Source organism: Podarcis erhardii (assembly GCF_964252035.2).
Source record: "Podarcis erhardii genome assembly, chromosome: 10".
Lineage (NCBI taxonomy): Eukaryota > Metazoa > Chordata > Lepidosauria > Squamata > Lacertidae > Podarcis > Podarcis erhardii.
The window spans coordinates 7511579-7531944 of NC_138500.1; the positions used below are offsets into that span (position 1 = coordinate 7511579).

At 46.6% G+C, this 20366-nt stretch overlaps 1 protein-coding gene across 1 annotated transcript in view; it reads left to right on the forward strand.

Annotated features, from left to right (window-relative positions):
* Positions 1-20366, forward strand: part of CHCHD3 (coiled-coil-helix-coiled-coil-helix domain containing 3) — a 222434-nt gene that overhangs the window by 167754 nt on the left and 34314 nt on the right. The window contains exon 6 of the mRNA XM_081880211.1: positions 5234-5304. Within this exon, the coding sequence (XP_081736337.1) occupies positions 5234-5304 (71 nt within the window). The remainder of the gene's footprint in view (positions 1-5233; positions 5305-20366) is intronic.

The following is a 20366-nucleotide window of genomic DNA, read 5'->3' on the forward strand; positions in this document are numbered from 1 at the left end:
AGTAGAGCTTTTGTTGTTGTTTAGTCGTTTAGTCGTGTCCGACTCTTTGTGACCCCATGGACCAGAGCATGCCGGGCACTCCTGTCTTCCACTGTCTCCCGCAGTTTGGTCAAACTCATGCTGGTAGCTTTGAGAACACTGTCCAACCATCTCATCCTCTGTCGTCCCCTTCTCCTTGCACCCTCCATCTTTCCCAACACCAGGGTCTTTTCCAGGGAGTCTTCTCTTATCATGAGGTGGCCAAAGTATTGGAGCCTCAGCTTCAGGGTCTGTCCTTCCAGTGAGCACTCAGCTACACTTAATCACAGAGGGAGCTTGATCTGAAAACCTTTACAGAGGCTTAAGCAGTGCAATAGGTCTATCGCTGCTCATATGCTTCCTGGCTGATCTAGTTGGTTCCCCCCAGTGTTCCTTGCCAGAGCTTCGTGTTGGTGCGCAGGCTGTTTCCTTGCTTGTTATCCCTCCAGTCCCACCTTCAGGTTCTGTTACAATCTCAAGTCCCATCAGAATTGAAAGAGTAGAAGATTTGCCTGTTTCTCTGTTACAGCATACCCCTCAAGCTCCTGAGAAGAAACACAGAGTTGATATTCTGGTGTAAAGGCATTTGTAGTAGCTGCATGCCACCACATTTCTTTCTCATTAGTTTTGCTCTGATTGTGTCAACATGCAATTTTGTAATGTACTATAAGATGAAAATTGCTATAAAATTGGCTTTTCTGTTGTATTTACGAGACAAAAATAAAATGGCAGCAACCTCTCGAAGTGCTGCTTCACACACACTGTTCTCCTAAGAGAAGAGGACCCATGCGGCTCAGTTATCTGGCGGCTGTCATGCTGCAAAGGTGTGCTAGTAAACTGACTCATGGATACTCCTTCTGTTCCGCTGAAATATATTCCACCCGGAAACGCCTGCCATTTTGGCCAACAATTCTTTAAACCTAGTTTGCCCTGCAAGTTGCATCTAAAATGCAGGAAAAATTTTTAACTGTAGGGCTCAGTATGTGATTGCGCATCCTAAAAGACAGTCTGCGAACAGTTTTTGTCTCTTGCATGCTTGGAATTCGTTGCACATTAGGTTCTGTATTTAAAAGTCTGTCTCTCATTCGTATGCCACAAGTGGAAAATGTGAAGACCTTGCTTGTTTCCACCCTGCTGTTTTGCGGAAGGGTTCCAGAGCCCCACTTTACCTGATCTAAAGCTAATACAGCCCCACAATTTATCGTCCTATTAAGTGACAATTTCAATTAACCATCTGAGAAGTGAAAAGCCATTTCTCTGGCAGTACATTAGAACCTGTACAGTAATGTAGTTTCTAATTGACAGTCCATTAAAGCAACCACGATCATTTCTAGCTAATGTTTGCATAGTTCTAGAGTTTCTCTTTAAAATAAAGAATTTCGTTAGACAATGAAAGCCTATTTGCTCATTTCAGCACACCACTCTGCATATGTGGTGTGTGTGCGTGCGTGCGCGTACATACTTTTACACAACTTCAAGCGAAAGCTGTGTCATTTGAAAGCCACGCTAAACTGCATCTAAGTTGATAAACGGCTGCTTGATAGTCTGCAGTCAGATTAAAGCTTCTCAACGTGTCGCGACTCAGCTGTTCCCTCAAATGGCAGATTTAAAAAGAAAGAAAGAAAAAGCTGAACAACTACACTATGAATATTGCCTTTGTGTCAGAAATGTGCCTTCATGCTTTAAAATGATAAAAAATTGCAATCGATCCTTACAACTGTTGTGTTCATCTTTATTGATCAGGCACAAGAAAGATAAATCGCTGCCCAAATAAGATTATAGTAAATGTTAGCATCAGAGGGGACTGTTGGTTGATAGAGGACTATTCATCATCTCAAATGGTGACCTGTCCGTATGTGCATTGTCGTCCGTCTGCTTGTCTAATCACATCCCTATTGATTTTATCTGTATCTGAGGAACCTGGATGTGACTGTCATTGGGTGAGCAAGATTGCTAAATGCAATGGGGGTCAGCAGTGTGAAGAGGATTTCATTTTCATTTTCTTAGCAGCCAACAATGATTTATTAAAAAATAAACTACCCCCAAAATCACATGCTTGGAACTTGGGTCTGCAGACAAATGAATTATTAGGTCTGGATCACAGGAGCAAGCTCCGAGTTGAGAGACCACCATGTTCTGTCTAATATTTGTGTGCCCTTTTGACTGTGGTATCTGTTACACAATTTATTATAATTTGCGTAAAAAGTGTGAGGCTCAAAACACAATCTTGCCCTTCTTCTCAGCTTAATGATTTTCCCAATGATTTTTGTAGATCCCCAGCGAATTCAGAGCTGCCTGGTAAAGCATAAGACACAGGCTCAGATGATTAAATATCTGTCCTTTTACCTTTCCAGATGGAGTAGTTTCTTTCACTCATCAACATAGTAAAGGAGTAAAGGAGCCTTGTTTCCTGTTGCCTGTCTTCTGCTCTTAATGTGGCACAAGTAGAAAGAAAATGTCTTGTGATGTTTTCTTCTTCTGACTTCGCATAACCATGGTTTGGATCTGATAGTCAGGAGCGTGTCTGAGGTTAAAAGCTTCTACCTGCTGATTAAAAAACTCTTGGGGATTTTCAGCTTAAGAAAGTTGGTGCCCGAGGGACAGATTACCCATTTTGCAAGCCATAGAGATGTCTCCAAAAATGATGTCCCCATAAGTAAGCTCTCCCCAAGCCAAATGTTTGATAGTATTTACCACATGGAGATTGTGAGTTTCTTTACCTGCATGGCAGCCAGTGATGTGAGGTGGGGATACTTGCAGCATGATAATGTTTAGTGCTAGATTATTACTGTAGCTGGTGGGAGGACTTACCATGCAACCATCTCTGAAGCATAGGACAGAATTAAACTGGAAGTTCCCACCATAGATCTAGGTTTAGCCAAGAACTTGCTGGATGACTTTGAGCAAACTGCTCTCTTTTGTCTTCAGCCCCCAATCCATAATAGGATCATAGCAATACTGGTCTCCTTTACAGGTTTGTTATCAGGTTTGCTTAATGGAAGTGATGCTCTACTACATAAAAAGGGTCTCTTAACAGCGAGGATTATGTTTGCTATGGCTTGGTCCAAGAGGACATTCTTGGTTGACCATGAAGATTGTGGCAGGGCACAGAGAAGAATTGCATATGCAGATCCCAATCAAAAAATTAGCTAGTCTCATTTAAAGAGTGCTGAGAGCAGGGTCCTAGCATGTTGTCCCGTTTATATGTGTGAAGTGTAGTCTATATAAATATGAAATGCATAAGGCATCAATGGTGTAATATAGAGGCACCATTTTAATCACCATGTTGGTACAGGCCAGCTATTGCAACTTGCCTTCTGAACCTTTAATCATCTCGTACATGGCCCCTGCATCTAGGCAGTATGAAGCGGCTGTTGATGGGTCAGGTTCTGCTTCCATTTTTTATGCCCGGCATTATGGATAAGCAATCCAGCTGTTGTTTGTATTAAACTAGCAACCAGTTTCTAGGCCTCGTTACAATTAGCGTCATGGTTTTTAATTTGCCTTGAATACCTACGGGACCGCCTCTCCCGGTATGCCCCACGGAGAGCCTCAAGGTCCATAAATAGCAACACCCTAGTGGTCCCGGGCCCTAAGGAAGTTAGATTGGCTTCAACCAGAGCCAGGGCCTTTTCAGTATTGGCCCCGACCTGGTGGAACGCTCTGTCTCATGAGACCAGGGCCCTGCGGGATCTGATTTCTTTCTGCAGGGCCTGTAAGACAGAGTTGTTCCACCTGGCCTTTGGCTTGGAGCCAATTTGATTCCCTCTCTCTCTCTCCCTTTTTCTTTTCCTTCTCCTCCTGCGATGAGGCTACATTTTAATATTTTAATGTTCCATTATTTTAATGTTGTATTTTATTTTTGTTTTTAAGTTGCAATCATTCTTCTTGTTTTTATTATTGTTTGTAAGCCGCTCTGAGCCCGGCCTTGGCTGGGGAGGGCGGGGTATAAATAAAAAATTATTATTATTATTATTGAAGTTTTGCCCTCCTGCTGTTTCCCCAGCCACCAGCTAGAATTCCACATCTGGGTTGGAAAGATGGGTTTGGGGTCTTTTTGTTACAGGAGGTGGCAGATTCTGAGCAGTGAGGTGGTTGTAGAACCTTCATCAGACCACTTTTCCCACTAAAAATTGCCTCCCCCAGCCTCACTTTGCAAACAGCATTTCAAGACATATGTAGAGATAGAATGTGTGGTTCTGCCACTCAGTAATTCTGATTTTGCAAAGCATGTCCCCTTTCAGAGGCACAAGGAATTGGGAGGTTCTGCAAAAGCCCTTCCCACCTCTTCCCAGATTTATATGTGGGTGCCATTTCAGGGTCCAATTATGTAGATAGATTATTTTAACTATAAAACTAAAGCAAGGGTCCATTCTCTCTCTCTCTTTCCCTCTCATGGTTCTATCAGTTTATCAGAAACGGCAAGCTCTAGCAATGGGCAATAGAGAAAGCAGTAGAAGCTGCTGTGGGCATTTGATATTTCCATTGGCTGAACTGTTACGATGTCACAAAGCTCAGAACAAGGCTGGGGAGCAGAGTCAAAATGGAAGGCAAGGAGACATGAGCTGTGAATGCCATGGATGTTAAGGCTAGAGGGGAGCCCAGTGACAGAGGGAGAAAGAAGCAGAAAATAGATGAAAGTGGGGAGCCTAGGAAACAAGAAGCAGAGGGAAAAGAGGGCCAAGGAAAACAGGTAGGTAGGTAGGATGGGAGAAAAGCAGGTCTGAAGAAGCTGAATGGCGGAATGATTAGGAATAAATTGGTTATCTACTTTCCAGTCAATAGGCTGAATTCAACTAGTGCAATGAGCCCTCCTAGCGCAACAGGGCTTTCTCGCCTCTCCTTCTGCCCCTTCCTGTGCCTCCCACCAGATTAGGAGAACACTCCCCCCCCCCCCCGAACAGCGCACAGGGGCAGGAGAGGGAAGATTGTTTCATCTGGCAAGCAGAAATACTTGCACTAATGGAACAGTCATAATAAGGTGACACTGAATTCTACCCAGTAAGTTTTTCGCCACTTAGAATAACCACAGCGGCAAATTTAACAAGGTTCTCTTAGTAAACGTTGGACTTGGAGTGAGAGCAGCTGTGGATGTCTCGTTAGGGCCTCATGAATTACTAAACTCTCCCCCCCCCCGAAAAAAATGCTTTTCTCATTTGGCATGCACTTCTTTGATTTCTTACCCTTATTTCCCTCACTCTCTCTGTATTTCTAGAGCTCGCAGTTCTATAAAGTCACCACGGAGCAGTACCAAAAAGCTGTTGAGGAAGTAGATGCCAGATTCAAGTAAGTTCCTCTCTTTTTTTCTTTTTACCCTTGTACTGTTTTTGAAGGAAGACCATGAATCTGATTTCTTTCCCTCCCACCCCCACCCCCACCCCGGCCTTTGCTGGGAAAGCGAAAATGAAAATGAAATGAGTTGTGGGTATTGGCATTGCAGGAAAAGCCTTGTGATCAGGGCTCCAAATCAGCTGAACTGTGTCCTGGTTGCACCATAGAAATTCAAAGCAGACACATGTCCTTAACTTTTGCATGATGCATATTGGGAAGAATGGGACGGAATCTTCAAAGAAGGATGCGTCTCCTGGATCAGGCCCACTAAGATGCAGGGGATGACTGCAAACACTGTTATTTCTTTTAAAGCATGCACTTGCCATCATAGGAATCCCAAAGATTACATTAGGTTGCAGACCAATGGATGGGGGCCCTTCTTTAATTTTATTAATCATATAGTGTTTTCTGTTTTTTAAAGCGCCTTAGATTATATTGCTACCTCTGTGATTAGATTTCAGCCATTTTGGTAAAATCTCTCTCTTCCCCCGCCCCCAATGGCTTGAAAGGTATTTAAATCAGTAATTTAACTTTGCCCTTGTGTTGAAGGTTGGGTTGAATTCTCTTTATTTCTCCGGAGGGCTTAATGAAGATCCAGTAATTGCCAGGACCAAAGCGACTCTGACCTTTTGCCCTGGTCTTTCCTCCTTCTTCTGCTAATTCTTGCAGGAAGGCATCATCCATCATATTTCATGGCTTTCATTTCAGAAATGTTAACCCCCCCCCTCCCATTTTCCTGCTGTTTTCTGATGAATGCTGTCAGTAGAAGACAGAGACCAGTACTCTGTTGTTATCTGGAAGTCTGTTGTTGCTGAAAGGCTCTCAGCCCCCATGACAACATATCATTATAGCTACTTAATAACTTGATAAAGATCATAAAGGAGCCTTATGGCAACTCACGGCTTTAGTCAGCCGTTTCCCATAGGAAAACATCCAAAGGACGAGATATTTTCTGCCTTTTCAGTATATCCCGGCTGGGGCAGGCAGGAGTTACACTCCAAAACATCTGAAGGGTGCCAGTTGCATGCAGTTTTTCCAGTGCACTGTGAATATTGGTAGCTCTGTATCAGAGCTTTCCAAACTGAGTGTCACAACACATTAGTGTGTAGGTGTGTTGTGCAAATGCTCCCCATTCTCCTCCCGGGGCTGGAAAGGAGTTAGTTTAATCTCCAGTTTGCTAGTAAAAAAAAAAAAAGCAACCCCTGAATTTCTGTGTCATGAAATGGTGCATGTCTAAAAAGTGTGTCACCAACATGAAAAGTTTGGAAAGCTCTGCTCTATATTAATAATTGTGGGGATCTGGCATGTTTCCACATCATAAAGTGCCGACCCGATTCCTGTTTCTGTTAAACCCACAGAAAGCAGCATTTAAAAAACATTTAAACATTAAAAACATTTTTTTAAAAAAATAAACTTTAGCACATAATACAGACTACACAATTTAACCAAAGGCAGTTTAAAATATAGTAGTACCTCGGATTAAGAACAGCCCTGTTTACGAACTATTCGGTTTATGAACTCCGCAAAACCGTAAGTAGTGTCCGGGTTTGCGAACTTTACCTTGGTCTAAAACGGAATCTGAACAGTGGAAGGGCATTGTCGGCGGGAGGCCTCATTAGGGTTTAGGAATGGATCCGGTTTAAGAACAGACTTCCGGAATGGATTAAGTTCGTAAACCAAGGTACCACTGTAGTAGTTTAATTGAAATGCAGGAACCATCCTATAGTAAACTAAAATGGAAAACACTAAAAGCACACTGAAATAAGAGGGTCTTTAGCAAACACTCTAAAATTGAGTCATTGCACAGTCCTGTCAATATGGAGCCTTTCAAGGAGTCTCCTCTATGGTTTTCCCTTTGGACTGCAAAATAAGTCACTAGATAATTTCTTCAGGCCCAGAAACTCTCAGACCCAATTTACAGGGATTTCTGAGGAGGCTTCCCTTCTCTTCCCACACCCCATTTGTAATGAATGTATGGGGGTTGCTCGTGCGTAAGTTGCTACCATGCCTGGCTAGTTAGCCTGGTTAAACCTTTCCTGACTGGACAGCCCTTCACTTCGTGGCTGTTCAGTCGCTAGCAGAATCCGTCAGTGGGCGTTTCTTAAACTTCTTCCAGCACAAAAGCTCTTTGACACCAAGTCTACGCCTACTTTCCCTGTGCGGAAGTCTTCTGCGCAGGGTGGGTGTGGGCAGAGGAGGACCAGTGCTCTCCCCGCTGGTCTCCAGCGAAGAGTCCTGGAGACCCCTCTCCGATTCCCCCAACCGCCCCCCTTTGTCCCTGGTGTTACGCTGATTTCCTTCCCCAGCCGATGAGTTCCCTCTCTCCCTGCTTGCCCCTTCTCCGGCATCGCTTGGGAGCTCTGCCTCCACTCCTGGCTCCGATGTCAGTTCCCTGACACCATTCAATAGTTGCACTGTATAATGGTCTTGAAAAGCAATTAGAGTGGTAAAATCACAACTTTCCATATACAGTGGAACTTTGGTTCTTGAACGGCTTAGTTGGCAAACAAAGCAGCTCCCAAAGGCCAAAAACCTGGAAGTAAGTATTCTGGTTTTTGAACTTTTTCGGAAGCTGAATTTCCGACATGGCTTCTGCTTGAGTTCAGGAAGATCCTGCAGCCAATCAGAAGCTGTGCCTTGGTTTTTGAACGGTTTCAGGAGGCGAACGCCCAGAACAGATGAAGTTTGAGAACCAAGGTTCCACTGTACTAAACAAATTTCTTACAGTACAGATGTATAGGAGAAAAGTCACCTTATGGTGACTCAAGACTAAGCCTTATGAAAATCAATAAAAAGAATGGGGGGGGGGGCCGGAATAAGAGTAAGCCTTCTATACTTTTCATTCTCAAAGTTGTCACATGCATGAGTTTGAGTCCTCTCAGACATTCAAAAGGGCCATGACAGCACATGATAAGAAGTAGTTCCTGGGCTTATTTATAATAATGAATTACGTAAAGGTAAAGAACCCCTGACAGTTAAGTTCAGTCGCAGACAACTCTGGGGTTGCAGTGCTCATCTCGTTCTACAGGCCGGCATTTGTCTGCAGACAGTTTTTCCGGGTCATGTGGCCAGCATGACTAAGCCATTTCTGGCGCAATGGAACACCGAAACCAATGCAGCACATGGAAACGCCATTTACCTTCCTGCCAGAACGGTACCTGTTTATCTACTTGCACTTTGATGTGCTTTCGAGCTGCTAGGTTGGCAGGAGCTGGGGCTGAGCAATGGGAGCTCACCCCGTTGCGGGGATTCGAACCACCGACCTTCTGATCAACAAGCCCAAGAGGCTCAGTGGTTTAGACCACAGCGCCACCCGCGTCCCCATGAATTACTTAAACAGGCTTATTCACCCCCATTTAAGAAGACTAGGCAAGTTCATGGCGGTTGGGTCACCCCAAATTTCCAGCCATGACAACTATAGGCTCTCATGGCTGGAAATTTGGCGCTTTGATTGGGCGCTTTGATCTTATCCCGCAAGACCATTCTTCACTTTCTCTTTTAGTTTAAGGTTTTCCTTACTTGAGAGCTTGAAACGACTAGAAATTAAGACAGCCCGGGAAGAACAATGGATTGCATTATTTTCCCAAGCTAAACGTTCCCAGTGCAAAATGTTTTATGCATAACCTGACACAAAGCACTTCTGGCAAACTTATGGAAATAGGCATGCCTTTTCATACAAATAATATCGACAAATAATACCTGCAAGCTTTGGACATGCAATTAAGGTACAGCACTCAGGAGTTATCTGTTTGCCTTTATAGAGAAAAAAGATAGAAAACACAGAGGTGTATTTCATTGGGAGGCAGGGTATCAGTCCTGCCCATTCTGTGAAGTAGAAGCTCACATTTTTCTAGTAGTTGTTCAGCCAGAGGACCTACTTTCTCCTTTCCTGCTTGCATGATTTCAACTTCCAGGGCAGAAGTGGCAAGAGGAAGGAAGTGGGTGAGACGTCTCTTAAGCAGAGATACCAGCATATTCTCTGGAACCTGAAAATATTGCTTTAAATGTATACATAGCTTAAGTTATTGAGTACAAGCTTATTATTCACTAGAACAGTGCTTCCCAAACTTGGGTCTCTAGCTGTTTTTGGACTACAGTTCCCATCATCCCTGACCACACTCGTCCTCCCTAGGAATGATGGGAGTTGTAGTCCAAAAACAACTGCAGGCCAAAGTTTGGGAAACAGTGGGCTAGATGCAAACTTGTTGTCTCTGTGGCCACAGAAGCAATTGACATGTAGTGTTTGATACGACCATAATTCACTGTTTTGGGTTAATTTATGAGTAAAACTTATAACTAGTATAATAAAACATGATATTTAAAACATTACGGGGCATCTTATTTTACTGTTAATTCAAGACCCAATATTGCATATGATTTTCTTACAGCCTATTAACATCTTTTTATTTCCCTTTTTCGGCCCGTAGAAATATTAGGAGGGGTGGGGGAAGATGTCTTCCTGTCTGCCTTGATACATAAATGCATATTAAAAAAAAAATAGTCACAGTTTTATTTTCATGCTCCCAAGAGTTTAATTTAAACAGATGTTCTTTTAACTGTCTTCTGGAGTATAGCTTGATAAGTAAATTATGAAAGATTCAGTAGAAAACTAAACATCGATGCTCTTCTGATGCCTCGTGTTCAGTTTAATTGAACGTGAGGATTGAGGACAGATTTTTCCAGCTAAAAGTGCTTTAAAGAGCTTGTTTAATTGTCTGTAAAAGGAGAATTAAATAAGGTTGAACTGCTAAATTTATAATTCTGTTAAATGCATAAACCAATGTGCTGTGTGTCAGTGTGACTTCAAGTTGGGAGTGTGAGATTAATAGAGCTAATTGTGGTATTGTTGCAAAGCAGCTCCACTTCAGAATGGCAAACATGCCTAGAATTTTCAGCAAGTTTTCCACTAAAATATTCACTTCCTGCTTTGTTTTTGAAGCGAAAGTTTCACATACTGGGCCTAATTTGGATAGTAGTTGTGCTGCAGAAGGTAGGCTGCCAGTATTAATTCCTATTGGAATAGAGAGGCTAAATGTAATAATAATAATAATAATAATAATAATAATAATAATAATAATACCCTGCCCATCTGACTGGGTTTCCGCAGCCACTCTGGGCAGTTCACAACAGAATGTTGAAAACACATTAAAACATCAAACATTAAAAATTTCCCTAAGCAGGGCTGCCTTCAGGTGTCTTCTAAAAGTCAGATAGTTGTTTATTTCTTTGACATCTGATGGGAGGGCATTCCACAGGGCGGGTGCCGGTACCGAGAAGGCCCTCTACCTGGTAATCAAGAATGGACACAGGGCTTGTGCTGGAGTGTATGGGGTGTTAGGGGGTGGGACCGCTGATGGGGAACATCTTGTAGCTTGTCTGGGGTAGTTTGTCCACCTTTGGTCCCCACCCTGCTCTCACCTCTGACTCCTCGAAGCTGTCAGCATGAGACAGTGGGCACAGCTCAAGAAATGGCCTCCAGGTATAATAAGAGCCCATACGATATGTATGTGTGATGGGATAGTGAGCTGCTTGTGCGTAAAAGCTTGATCCCTCTGGGGTTTGGCTGGTCATCCAAACCGATGCACTAACGGAGCCCCCAAAGCATGACTCCGTCAGTCGCTGGTAGTATCTGACAGTGGGCGTCTACGGAATTTACGCCAACATAAAAGCTCTTTGACAGACATGCGCTTTCGAGACTCTCTGCGTGACAGTTTCCGGCGAAGGGTGGGCGTTCCCAACGGGGGTCCCGTTACCTCTCCACTACTCTCACTGGAAGCATCCCAGAGCCTCCCCTCCGCTGTGACTCCTGCACTCCCCCTGCTGGTTCCCTCTTCTACTGCAGATTCTCTCCTATTCTCCTGTAGCCTGTCCACCACCTGTCTCTCCGATGGCAGTTCCCTGACATCCACCTCCCCCCCAGGGCCCCCTTCACCCCCTCCCGCCTCCTCTCCCACTGGCGGTGAGGGCGGAAAGCCCCTGAAGGAACTCTCCTCGTCGTCCGAGGATTCTAACACTTCCAGCCACGGCGTACCGTCTCTCTCCCCGTCTTCCTCTTCTTCGTCGGAGTCGGCTTCTTCACCCACCCCTGACTCTGGGAACCCTTCAAACTCTCCTTCCTCATCGGTGGTCCCAAAGTGTTCCCTTCTAAATCGAGCCACGGGTTGCGGTTTTCTTGGGAAACGCTGATGAAATGTTTCTATTAAAACCTCGTCATTGACTACCTCTGCTGGTACCCAAGTGTTTTCCGACTCTGCTTCCCCCTCCCATTCTACCAGATATTCCACCTGATTCCCCTTCCACCTGGAATCAATGATTCCTGCCACGTTCATGTCGCGCTCTCTCTCTTCTATCACGGGCGTTTGGGTGGCCTCTCTCTCACGCTCCCCCCACTCGCGTCCCTCTCGGTACGGCGACAGTAATGACCTGTGAAATACTGGGTGTAATTTCATGTGACTGGGCAGCCTGAGTTTGAATGCCACTGGGTTGACCTGCTGTATGACCTCAAAGGGTCCCAATCTTTTGGGCCTCAATTTCTTACTCCCGCCCTTGAACGGTAGCCCTTGGGTGGACAACCACACCCGGTCCCCCACCCTTATAGTTTCACCTTCCCTCCTATTTCTGTCTGCTTGCTTCTTATATTCTTCCTTGGCTTTCTCTAAGTTAAGTTGAAGCTGACGGTGGATCGCCTCCATCTCTTCAAAAAAATATTCCGCCGCCGGCACGCTCCACCTCTCCCCTCCCTCTCCTGGGAATGCCCGGGGGTGACACCCATAATTTGCCAGGAAGGGACTCATCCCTGTGGACACGTTCTCCGCGTTGTTGTAGGCAAATTCTGCTAGAGGTAACTTATCCACCCAATCATTTTCTCTGTCTTTTACATAACACCTCAGGTATTGTTGTAAAACCCCATTTGCCCTTTCCGCTTGCCCATTGGTTTCTGGGTGCCGGGCAGTTGAGAAATTGAGTTCTACGTGCAGTAAGCTCATAAGTTTCCTCCAGAACCTGGAAGTAAATTGTTTCCCTCTGTCGCTGACCACCCTCAAGGGGGCGCCATGCAACTTGAAAATATGTTCTACAAACAACTTGGCGGTTTCCTCCGCTGTGACTGCATGTGAACAAGCTATAAAATGACACATCTTGGTTAATTGATCTACCACCACCATGACAGCTGTTTTGCCTTTGGATTTTGGCAGGTCCGTCATAAAATCTATGGATACTGCCTCCCATGGCCTTTCGGGCGTGGGTAAGGGTTGTAATAGCCCCGCTGGCGCCACCCTCTCTCCTTTCGCTCGCTGGCACCTGTCGCAACCCCTGACATATTCCCGTACGTCCTCCCTCACCTTGGGCCACCAAAACTCCCTGGTAACCAACCACATGGTTTTGTGCTGTCCAAAATGTCCCGCTGTGGGGCTGTCATGCAACTGCTTGAGTACTCTGCCCCTCAGTTCCCCGTCGGGTATGTACAGTGCCCCTTTGTAATACAACGCCCCGTTCTTTTCTTCGAACCCCCCTGTGTTCTCCTCTGTCCTCCGGAGCTCTCTGAGTTTCTCTTGGGCGTATTCATCTTTCTCCGTACCCTCTATCAGTTCCCTCTGCCCCACCAATGCCGCCCCACACACCCAGCGGTCTTCAGAGATTACATGCCTTGCCTCAGGCGCTCCCTCCCCCTCTAAGTACTCAGGTTTCCTGGAAAGAGCGTCCGCCCTCACGTTCTCGGAGCCGGGCACGTAACGAATCTCAAAGTGGAATTTGGAGAACTCCTGGGCCCATCTCACTTGTCTCTGGTTCAGCACTCGGGCTGTTCTCCAGTATTCCAGATTTTTGTGGTCAGTTCGGACTTGAACCTTGTGCTGCGCCCCAATCAGCAAGTGCCGCCATTTCCGGAATGCTTCATGAATGGCGAGCAGTTCTCGGTCGTACACTGTGTAGTTCCTCTCTGATTTGTTCAACTTCCGCGAGAAGAATGCACACGGTCTCCATTCAGACGTATCTTTTCCCGGCTGGAGAAGAACGGCCCCCACCGCTCGGTCTGACGCGTCAGTCTCCACTCTCATTGGTTGTTGTAGATCCACGTGCAAGAGTTGCTCTTCCGACGCAAACGCCTGCTTTAAGCGTTCGAACGCTTGTTGCGCTTCTCCCGTCCAAACAAATTTCTTTTTGCTACTAAGACAATCCGTGATGGGCGCTGTTAAATGGGCAAAGTTTTTGATGAACTTCCTATAGAAGTTTCCGAAGCCCAGGAACCTTTGCACGTCCTTCTTGGTCTTTGGTGTTTTCCATTCCAGTACCGCTTGAACCTTGCTGGGATCCATGGCCAATCCCTTGTCAGACAACCGGTACCCCAGGAATTCCACCTCCTTGGTATGAAACTGACACTTCTCCAGTTTCACCCACAGCCGGTTTTCTCGCAGCTTGCTCAGTACCTCTCTTACATCTCGCACATGCTGCTCCTCATTGTCTGAGTACACCAGAACGTCATCTAAGAACGCTACGCAGTTCTTGTAGAGCAGTGGCCCCAGGACGTGATTCATGAATGATTGAAAACAGGCGGAGCCCCCTTGTAATCCGAAAGGCATAACGGTGTACTCAAAGGCCCCCAAGGGGGTGAACATAGTGGTCTTCCACTCATCCCCCTTTCTCACACGTATCAAGTTATATGCCCCCCTAAGGTCCAGCTTGGTAAAAATTTTCCCTTTTCTCACCCGTGTTAGAATGTCATCAATTCTGGGCATAGGGAAAGTCACTGGTTCTGACACTGCATTTAGAGCCCTGAAATCACATACAAGCCTGGGCTTGCCCGTGTTGTTTTTGTCCACAAAGAACACTGGGCTGCCCCCCACCGCTCGTGACTCTCTGATGAAACCTCGCTTGAGATTCTTGTCAATGAACTCCCTTAACTCCTGCATCTCACTGTCTGACATTGCATACAGCTTGCCCACTGGCAATTGTGCTCCTGGGAGTAAGGTAATTTGACAATCAAAGGGTCTGTGCGGGGGCAGTTTATCTGCTTCTTTTTCGCTGAATACGTCAAGCAAGTCAGCGTATTGTGGTGGCACCCTCCCTTTGTCCATCACTTCCATCCCTGCTAGAGTGCCCCTGGCGCCTGCCTGAGCCTCTCCCTCCTTGCAGTGTTCTAGGCAATGTGCTGATCCAAAGGAAACCACTCTCTGATGCCAGCCTACTAGCGGATCGTGTAGCGCCAGCCAGCTCATACCCAAGACAATAGGAGCTCCTCCCAAGGTGGCTACGTTAAACGCTATCAGTTCGGTGTGTCGTGCCACCCTCATTATCATTGGTACAGTCTGTTGGCTCACTTCTCCTCCCAACAGCTCCCTCCCATCAATCGTGGTAACCTGCAAAGGCTTACTCAATGGGATAGTCTGTATTTGGTGTGCAGCTGCAAACTCTTTGCTCATGAAATTACATGAGCTACCTGAATCCAATAGCGCCTTTATCTTCAGTGGGTGTCCGTTTGCCAGTTCCAGCAACACCTCTATCACAAGCGCTGGTCTTGGAGGTTCCGGCGTGGGCACATTCATTACTCCCTGGCCTGGCTGCTGTGCCCTGATGTTGGCAACCAGGCGTTGGCTTTTACTGGCTCCGTGATTTCTTCTTCCTCCTTCCCCCCAACAGTTCCCGCCATCCCTTGCCATTCCTTCCTTTGCGGACAGACTCTGGCAAAGTGACCTGGCTGTTGGCAGAGGTAGCATCTCTTGCCGCTCTTTCCCTCCTTCTTCCGCCCTTCACTGGTGTTTGAAACTGCGCGCGCGCGCGCTGTTCCAAGTTCCATCGGCTCTGCTGGCGGGAAAGGCTGCTCCGGAATCTCTGGAATGCGGAAGTCCTTCCAACGTTCCCCCTTTCCTTCCCGCTTTTCCATAGCTCTAGCTTCCTGGCGTGCCCCAATGGACAGCGCTGATTTAGTCAGCTGATCCATAGACTCCGCCCTAGGCGCCCGGGAAAGTTCATCTTTCACTGCCGGAGAGAGACCTTCTTCAAACAGCATTTGAATAGGTTCACTAGCAAGGTCCCACCCAAGTCTATGAATCAGCATGGTGAACTCAGTCCAGTACTCACGTACAGATCGGCTCCCCTGTTTACACGCCATTAACTGCCTGCGCACCACTCCCTGCTCGATCTCGCTGGAAAACATCAAGTCCATGGCGCGGAAAAACTTCATTGTGTCCTTTAAGATTTCATTATTGGCTGCCATCAGGGGCCGAACCCAGTCCCTCGCCCCTCCCTCTAGATGGCCAATCACGTACGCCACTCTAGAGTTCTCGTCGGGGAAGTCATCAAACAGTAGATTGAGAGCATATTGCATCTCTGTCCTAAAGGCTTGATAGTTCCGGGGATCCCCCCCAAATTTCTGCACCAGTCCAGGCACCCGTCTGGCAAGTGGGGTGGTCTTCCCCTTATCTGCATCTTGAGCCCTCCTCTCCTCGAGCCTCGCCGTTTGCAGTGCCAGCTGGACCTCCAACGCCCTGTACCTTTGTTCCAGGCTTGGATCTGCGCCAGCTCCCGCTCCTGCTCCTCCGGTTCCGGATGGTTCGCTCATGATGCCTTCTGCTTGCACAAGCTGCTTTCAAAGACTGTCAGATTGCTGTGATGGGATAGTGAGCTGCTTGTGCGTAAAAGCTTGATCCCTCTGGGGTTTGGCTGGTCATCCAAACCGATGCACTAACGGAGCCCCCAAAGCATGACTCCGTCAGTCGCTGGTAGTATCTGACAGTGGGCGTCTACGGAATTTACGCCAACATAAAAGCTCTTTGACAGACATGCGCTTTCGAGACTCTCTGCGTGACAGTTTCCGGCGAAGGGTGGGCGTTCCCAACGGGGGTCCCGTTACCTCTCCACTACTCTCACTGGAAGCATCCCAGAGCCTCCCCTCCGCTGTGACTCCTGCACTCCCCCTGCTGGTTCCCTCTTCTACTGCAGATTCTCTCCTATTCTCCTGTAGCCTGTCCACCACCTGTCTCTCCGATGGCAGTTCCCTGACAGTATGACTACTGCTGCGGTTTACCTCCCTTTAAGACATAACATTTGCATTGATCAGGTTCTAACTGGTCAGGTTGAACTAGTTCCTGCACTGCTCAGATGAATCCGTTACGATGACTGTAGTCAATTAAAAGGTATTTTTCATAATCAGTGGTGATCAGTACAGGCATGTGGGCACAAAATGCAAGACGAGCCCTGCTGGGTCAGATGAAAGGCCTATCTTGTCCCACAGTGGCCAACCAGATGCATTTGGGGGAAGCCTATGCGCAGCCCATGAAGGCGATGTTGCTGCCCACCAGCTGATGTTCACAGGCAAGGTGCCTCTCATCCTGCAGGTTGCGTATCGCCATTTAGACTAGTAGCCATCGATAGTTGTTGTTGTTTAGTCGTGTCCGACTCCTTGTGACCCCCATGGACCAGAGCACGCCAGGCACTCCTGTCTTCCACTGCCTCCCGCAGTTTGGTCAAACTCATGCTGGTAGCTTCGAGAACACTGTCCCACCATCTCGTCCTCTGTCGTCCCCTTCTCCTTGTGCCCTCCATCTTTCCCAACACCAGGGTCTTTTCCAGGGAGTCTTCTCTTCTCATGAGGTGGCCAAAGTCTTGGAGCCTCAGCTTAAGGATCTGTCCTTCCAGTGAGCACTCAGGGCTGATTTCCTTCAGAATGGAGAGGTTTGATCTTCTTGCAGTCCATGGGACTCTCAAGAGTCTCCTCCAGCACCAGAATTCAAAAGCATCCATTCTTTGGCGATCAGCCTTCTTTATGGTCCAGCTCTTACTTCCATACATCACTACTGGGAAAACCATAGCTTTAACTATACGGACCTTTGTCGGCAAGGTGATGTCTCTGCTTTTTAGCAATCGATAACCTGGAAATTTCCCCAGAATGGATGGTTCTTAATTCAGGGTATGATAGGCTTTCTTTTAATTTATTTTTATACTTTTCAGCTCTACCTTCTTTGAAGGCAGCCTTTGTGATTATTTTCTGTCTTGACACAAAAGTACTTCCAATAGTGAAATGAACAAGCAACTCATCTCTTCCCTTGAGCTTCCCTTCCCTTCCTGTTTTACTTTTAGTCCTTTTGAATTACATGAGATGTGGTTTGAGTAGTCTTAATGGCTAATTTGCCAAGTTTAAGAGGAATGGAGGGCACACTGCATAACCTATCTAGAATTTATTGGAAAGCTGGCAGGCTCACTGTACATTGTCTGCGGTACTTACCTGGATGCCTGCTTATTGCCTGTTCCAGTGCTGCATTAATTTGCTTTAATATTCCAAAACATACCTGATGATTTAAAAAAAAAAAAAATCTTTATGGGGCTCAAATTGCATTGATCAAATCCTAAATTGTCAAATGGTTTATCTCCCTTTAAGACACTAATTCGCATTGATCGAATTCTAAATGATCAGGTTGAGCCAGTTCCTGCAGTACACAAATGATATTAAAACAACATTACCAGGCCCTGCTGCTTTTTCCTAATGCAGGCGTTATGTTATTCACAGTTGCATTATAACCAGAATGATTATGTTACAAAGATGTCTTGTTCCTAATGAAAAGTTTACATAAGGAAGAAGAAGGTGGGGGAGAGGAAAGTGCAGTATTACAGGAAAAGCTTGGCTTTGGGCAAAAGGCTTTGGGCTTTCACTGAGTAATTGCATTTTGCATTTCTCTTGGATTCCTTTCTTACACTTCACTTTCGAGGGCTGAAGGCAGGAAACTTGGCGTCTCTGGGGATGGCATCTTATTTTCCCATGACCATCAGGGCCAAGTAACATTCTGATCATTCAGTTAGGGGTTCAGAATGGGGAATAGCCAAGCCTCTGCCCTGCAAGAGAATATATGTAAAGGGTAAAGGGACCCCTGACCACTAGGTCCAGTCGTGGCCGACTCTGGGGTTGCGGCGCTCATCTCACTTTATTGACCGAGGGAGCCGGCATACAGCTTCCGGGTCATGTGGCCAGCATGACTAAGCTGCTTCTGGCAAACCAGAGCAGCGCACAGAAATGCTGTTTACCTTCCCACCGGAGCAGGACCAATTTATCTACTTGCACTTTGATGTGCTTTCAAACTGCTAGGTTGGCAGGAGCTGGGACTGAGCTTACCCTGTTGCGGGGATTCGAACCACCGACCTTCTGATCGGCAGGTCCTAGGCTCTGTGGTTTAACCCACAGTGCTACCCACATCCCTTAGATATATAGTGGTGCCCCGCAAGACGAACGCCTCGCAAGACGGAAAACCCGCTAGACGAAAGGGTTTTCCGTTTTGGAGGCGCTTCGCTAAACGAATTTCTCTATGGGGTTGCTTCGCAAGACGAAAAAATCTTGCGAGTTCCCGCGGGTTTTTTCCGCTCCCCCCCCTTTCCTAAGCCGCTAAGCCGCTTATCAGCTGTTCCGCTGATAAGCCGCTTAACAGCTGATCGATAAAAGCCGCTAGACCGCTAATAGCGCTAATCCGCTAAGCTGTCAATGGGCTTGCTTCGCCAGACGAAAAAACCGCTAGACGAAGAGAATCGCGGAACGGATTCTTTTCGTCTTGCGAGGCACCACTGTATGTAGAGTTATCTTAACTGCAAGAGAAGAGTTATCCTGCTTTGTCTGGTTGACTTTTTGGCAGGCAGCTTAAGCCTGATTTGATATTCCAGGTCTCTGGTGGACCCACTTGATTGTCCTTTCATTGACTGCACAACGTCTTGGAGTCTGAGATAGTTATTTCCCCACACACCTTGATGTGCAGTGAGATCAGGAATGGACCTCAAGCTCTTGCACTTATTTCCCCAAGACACAGAATTGTGGTGGCCAACTGTTGTGGCAACCGTGCAACAATATAAGATGCTTTGTAGTATATTTATCCTGCTTTGCCTTAATATGGTTTAGCTTCTGGCTTGCTGGCCAGTTGACCCATGCAGATGTGAAGGCCTGTCTGCATGTCACAAGTGGCCCCTCGGGTCATTGTTTTTGCTCTTATTTTAAAGATTTTGTCAGGGAACTGGCATCGGAACAGGGGCGGGAAACAGAGGGGCAGCCGTGTTACAGGGAGCCTCCGAAAATCTTGCGAAGCCGTTCCTCTTCCGGTGATGAGGAAAGCCCCATCTCCAGTGGGGAAGAGGGGAAAGGACCAGAGGATGCTGCGGGGAACCTCAGCACCGCTCCTGGTCAAGGCGGCCAGGAGGGAAGCACGCCCCTTCCATCGCCCACCCTGCGCAGAGGTCTAAAGTGCAAAGAGGGAAGGAAAAGCCTGGGAGTAACGAGACTTTTTATGTTGGGGGAGGTCCAGGAAACAACCACTCCCGGATTCTGCTAGCAATTGAGGCAGACATGAACTTGTGGCTCTGCACTGTAAATAGTTAGCACCAAAATAAAACCTGTAAAAGACAGGTCGGAGTCCTGCCTGGTTACTCATGAGCAACCACCATTGCCATCTGACAGATTTGTACCCTGCCCTTGATCAAATGTCTTCAAGGCAGTTTGCAACACATTACAACAATGCAAAGTACTCCCTGGAGACTTTGGCTGGCATCAGAGTCCAGAGTAATGTTCCCATTGTTTCTGCAGTCCCAGAGTAGAGTGTGTTTTTTTCTGCTAGGGAGGTGGGAACAAACCCTGGCAGATGTCCTTTCTCTGGCCAGTGGCTGAGGCTAGGCTGCTCTCCAGGTTGCAAACTCCCAGTTTGTCTGGCTGGTAGCAGAGCTTAGAGTCTCTTTCTCCTCATTTCTGGAGGTGTGCCACTAACACAACATTTGCAGCACCCACACCACGGATTTGGCCATGTGTATGAATTACATACATAGAAAGTAAAAAATTGTACTGGGAGACCAACAATGGTCTAGGATCTCTGGTCTTCAACAAGTGGGTCTCAGCAGAGATGTCACCACCATTTTCTCTTCTGTTGTTTTGTTTTCTGTGCGATAAGTTGCCAGAGAAGTCAGAAGTGGTATAGTTCAGACATAGGTTCAGCACCTCACCTTGCTCTTTGAGACAACTAAGCCAGACAGATAAAAGATAGCATGCCAAAAATAAATGA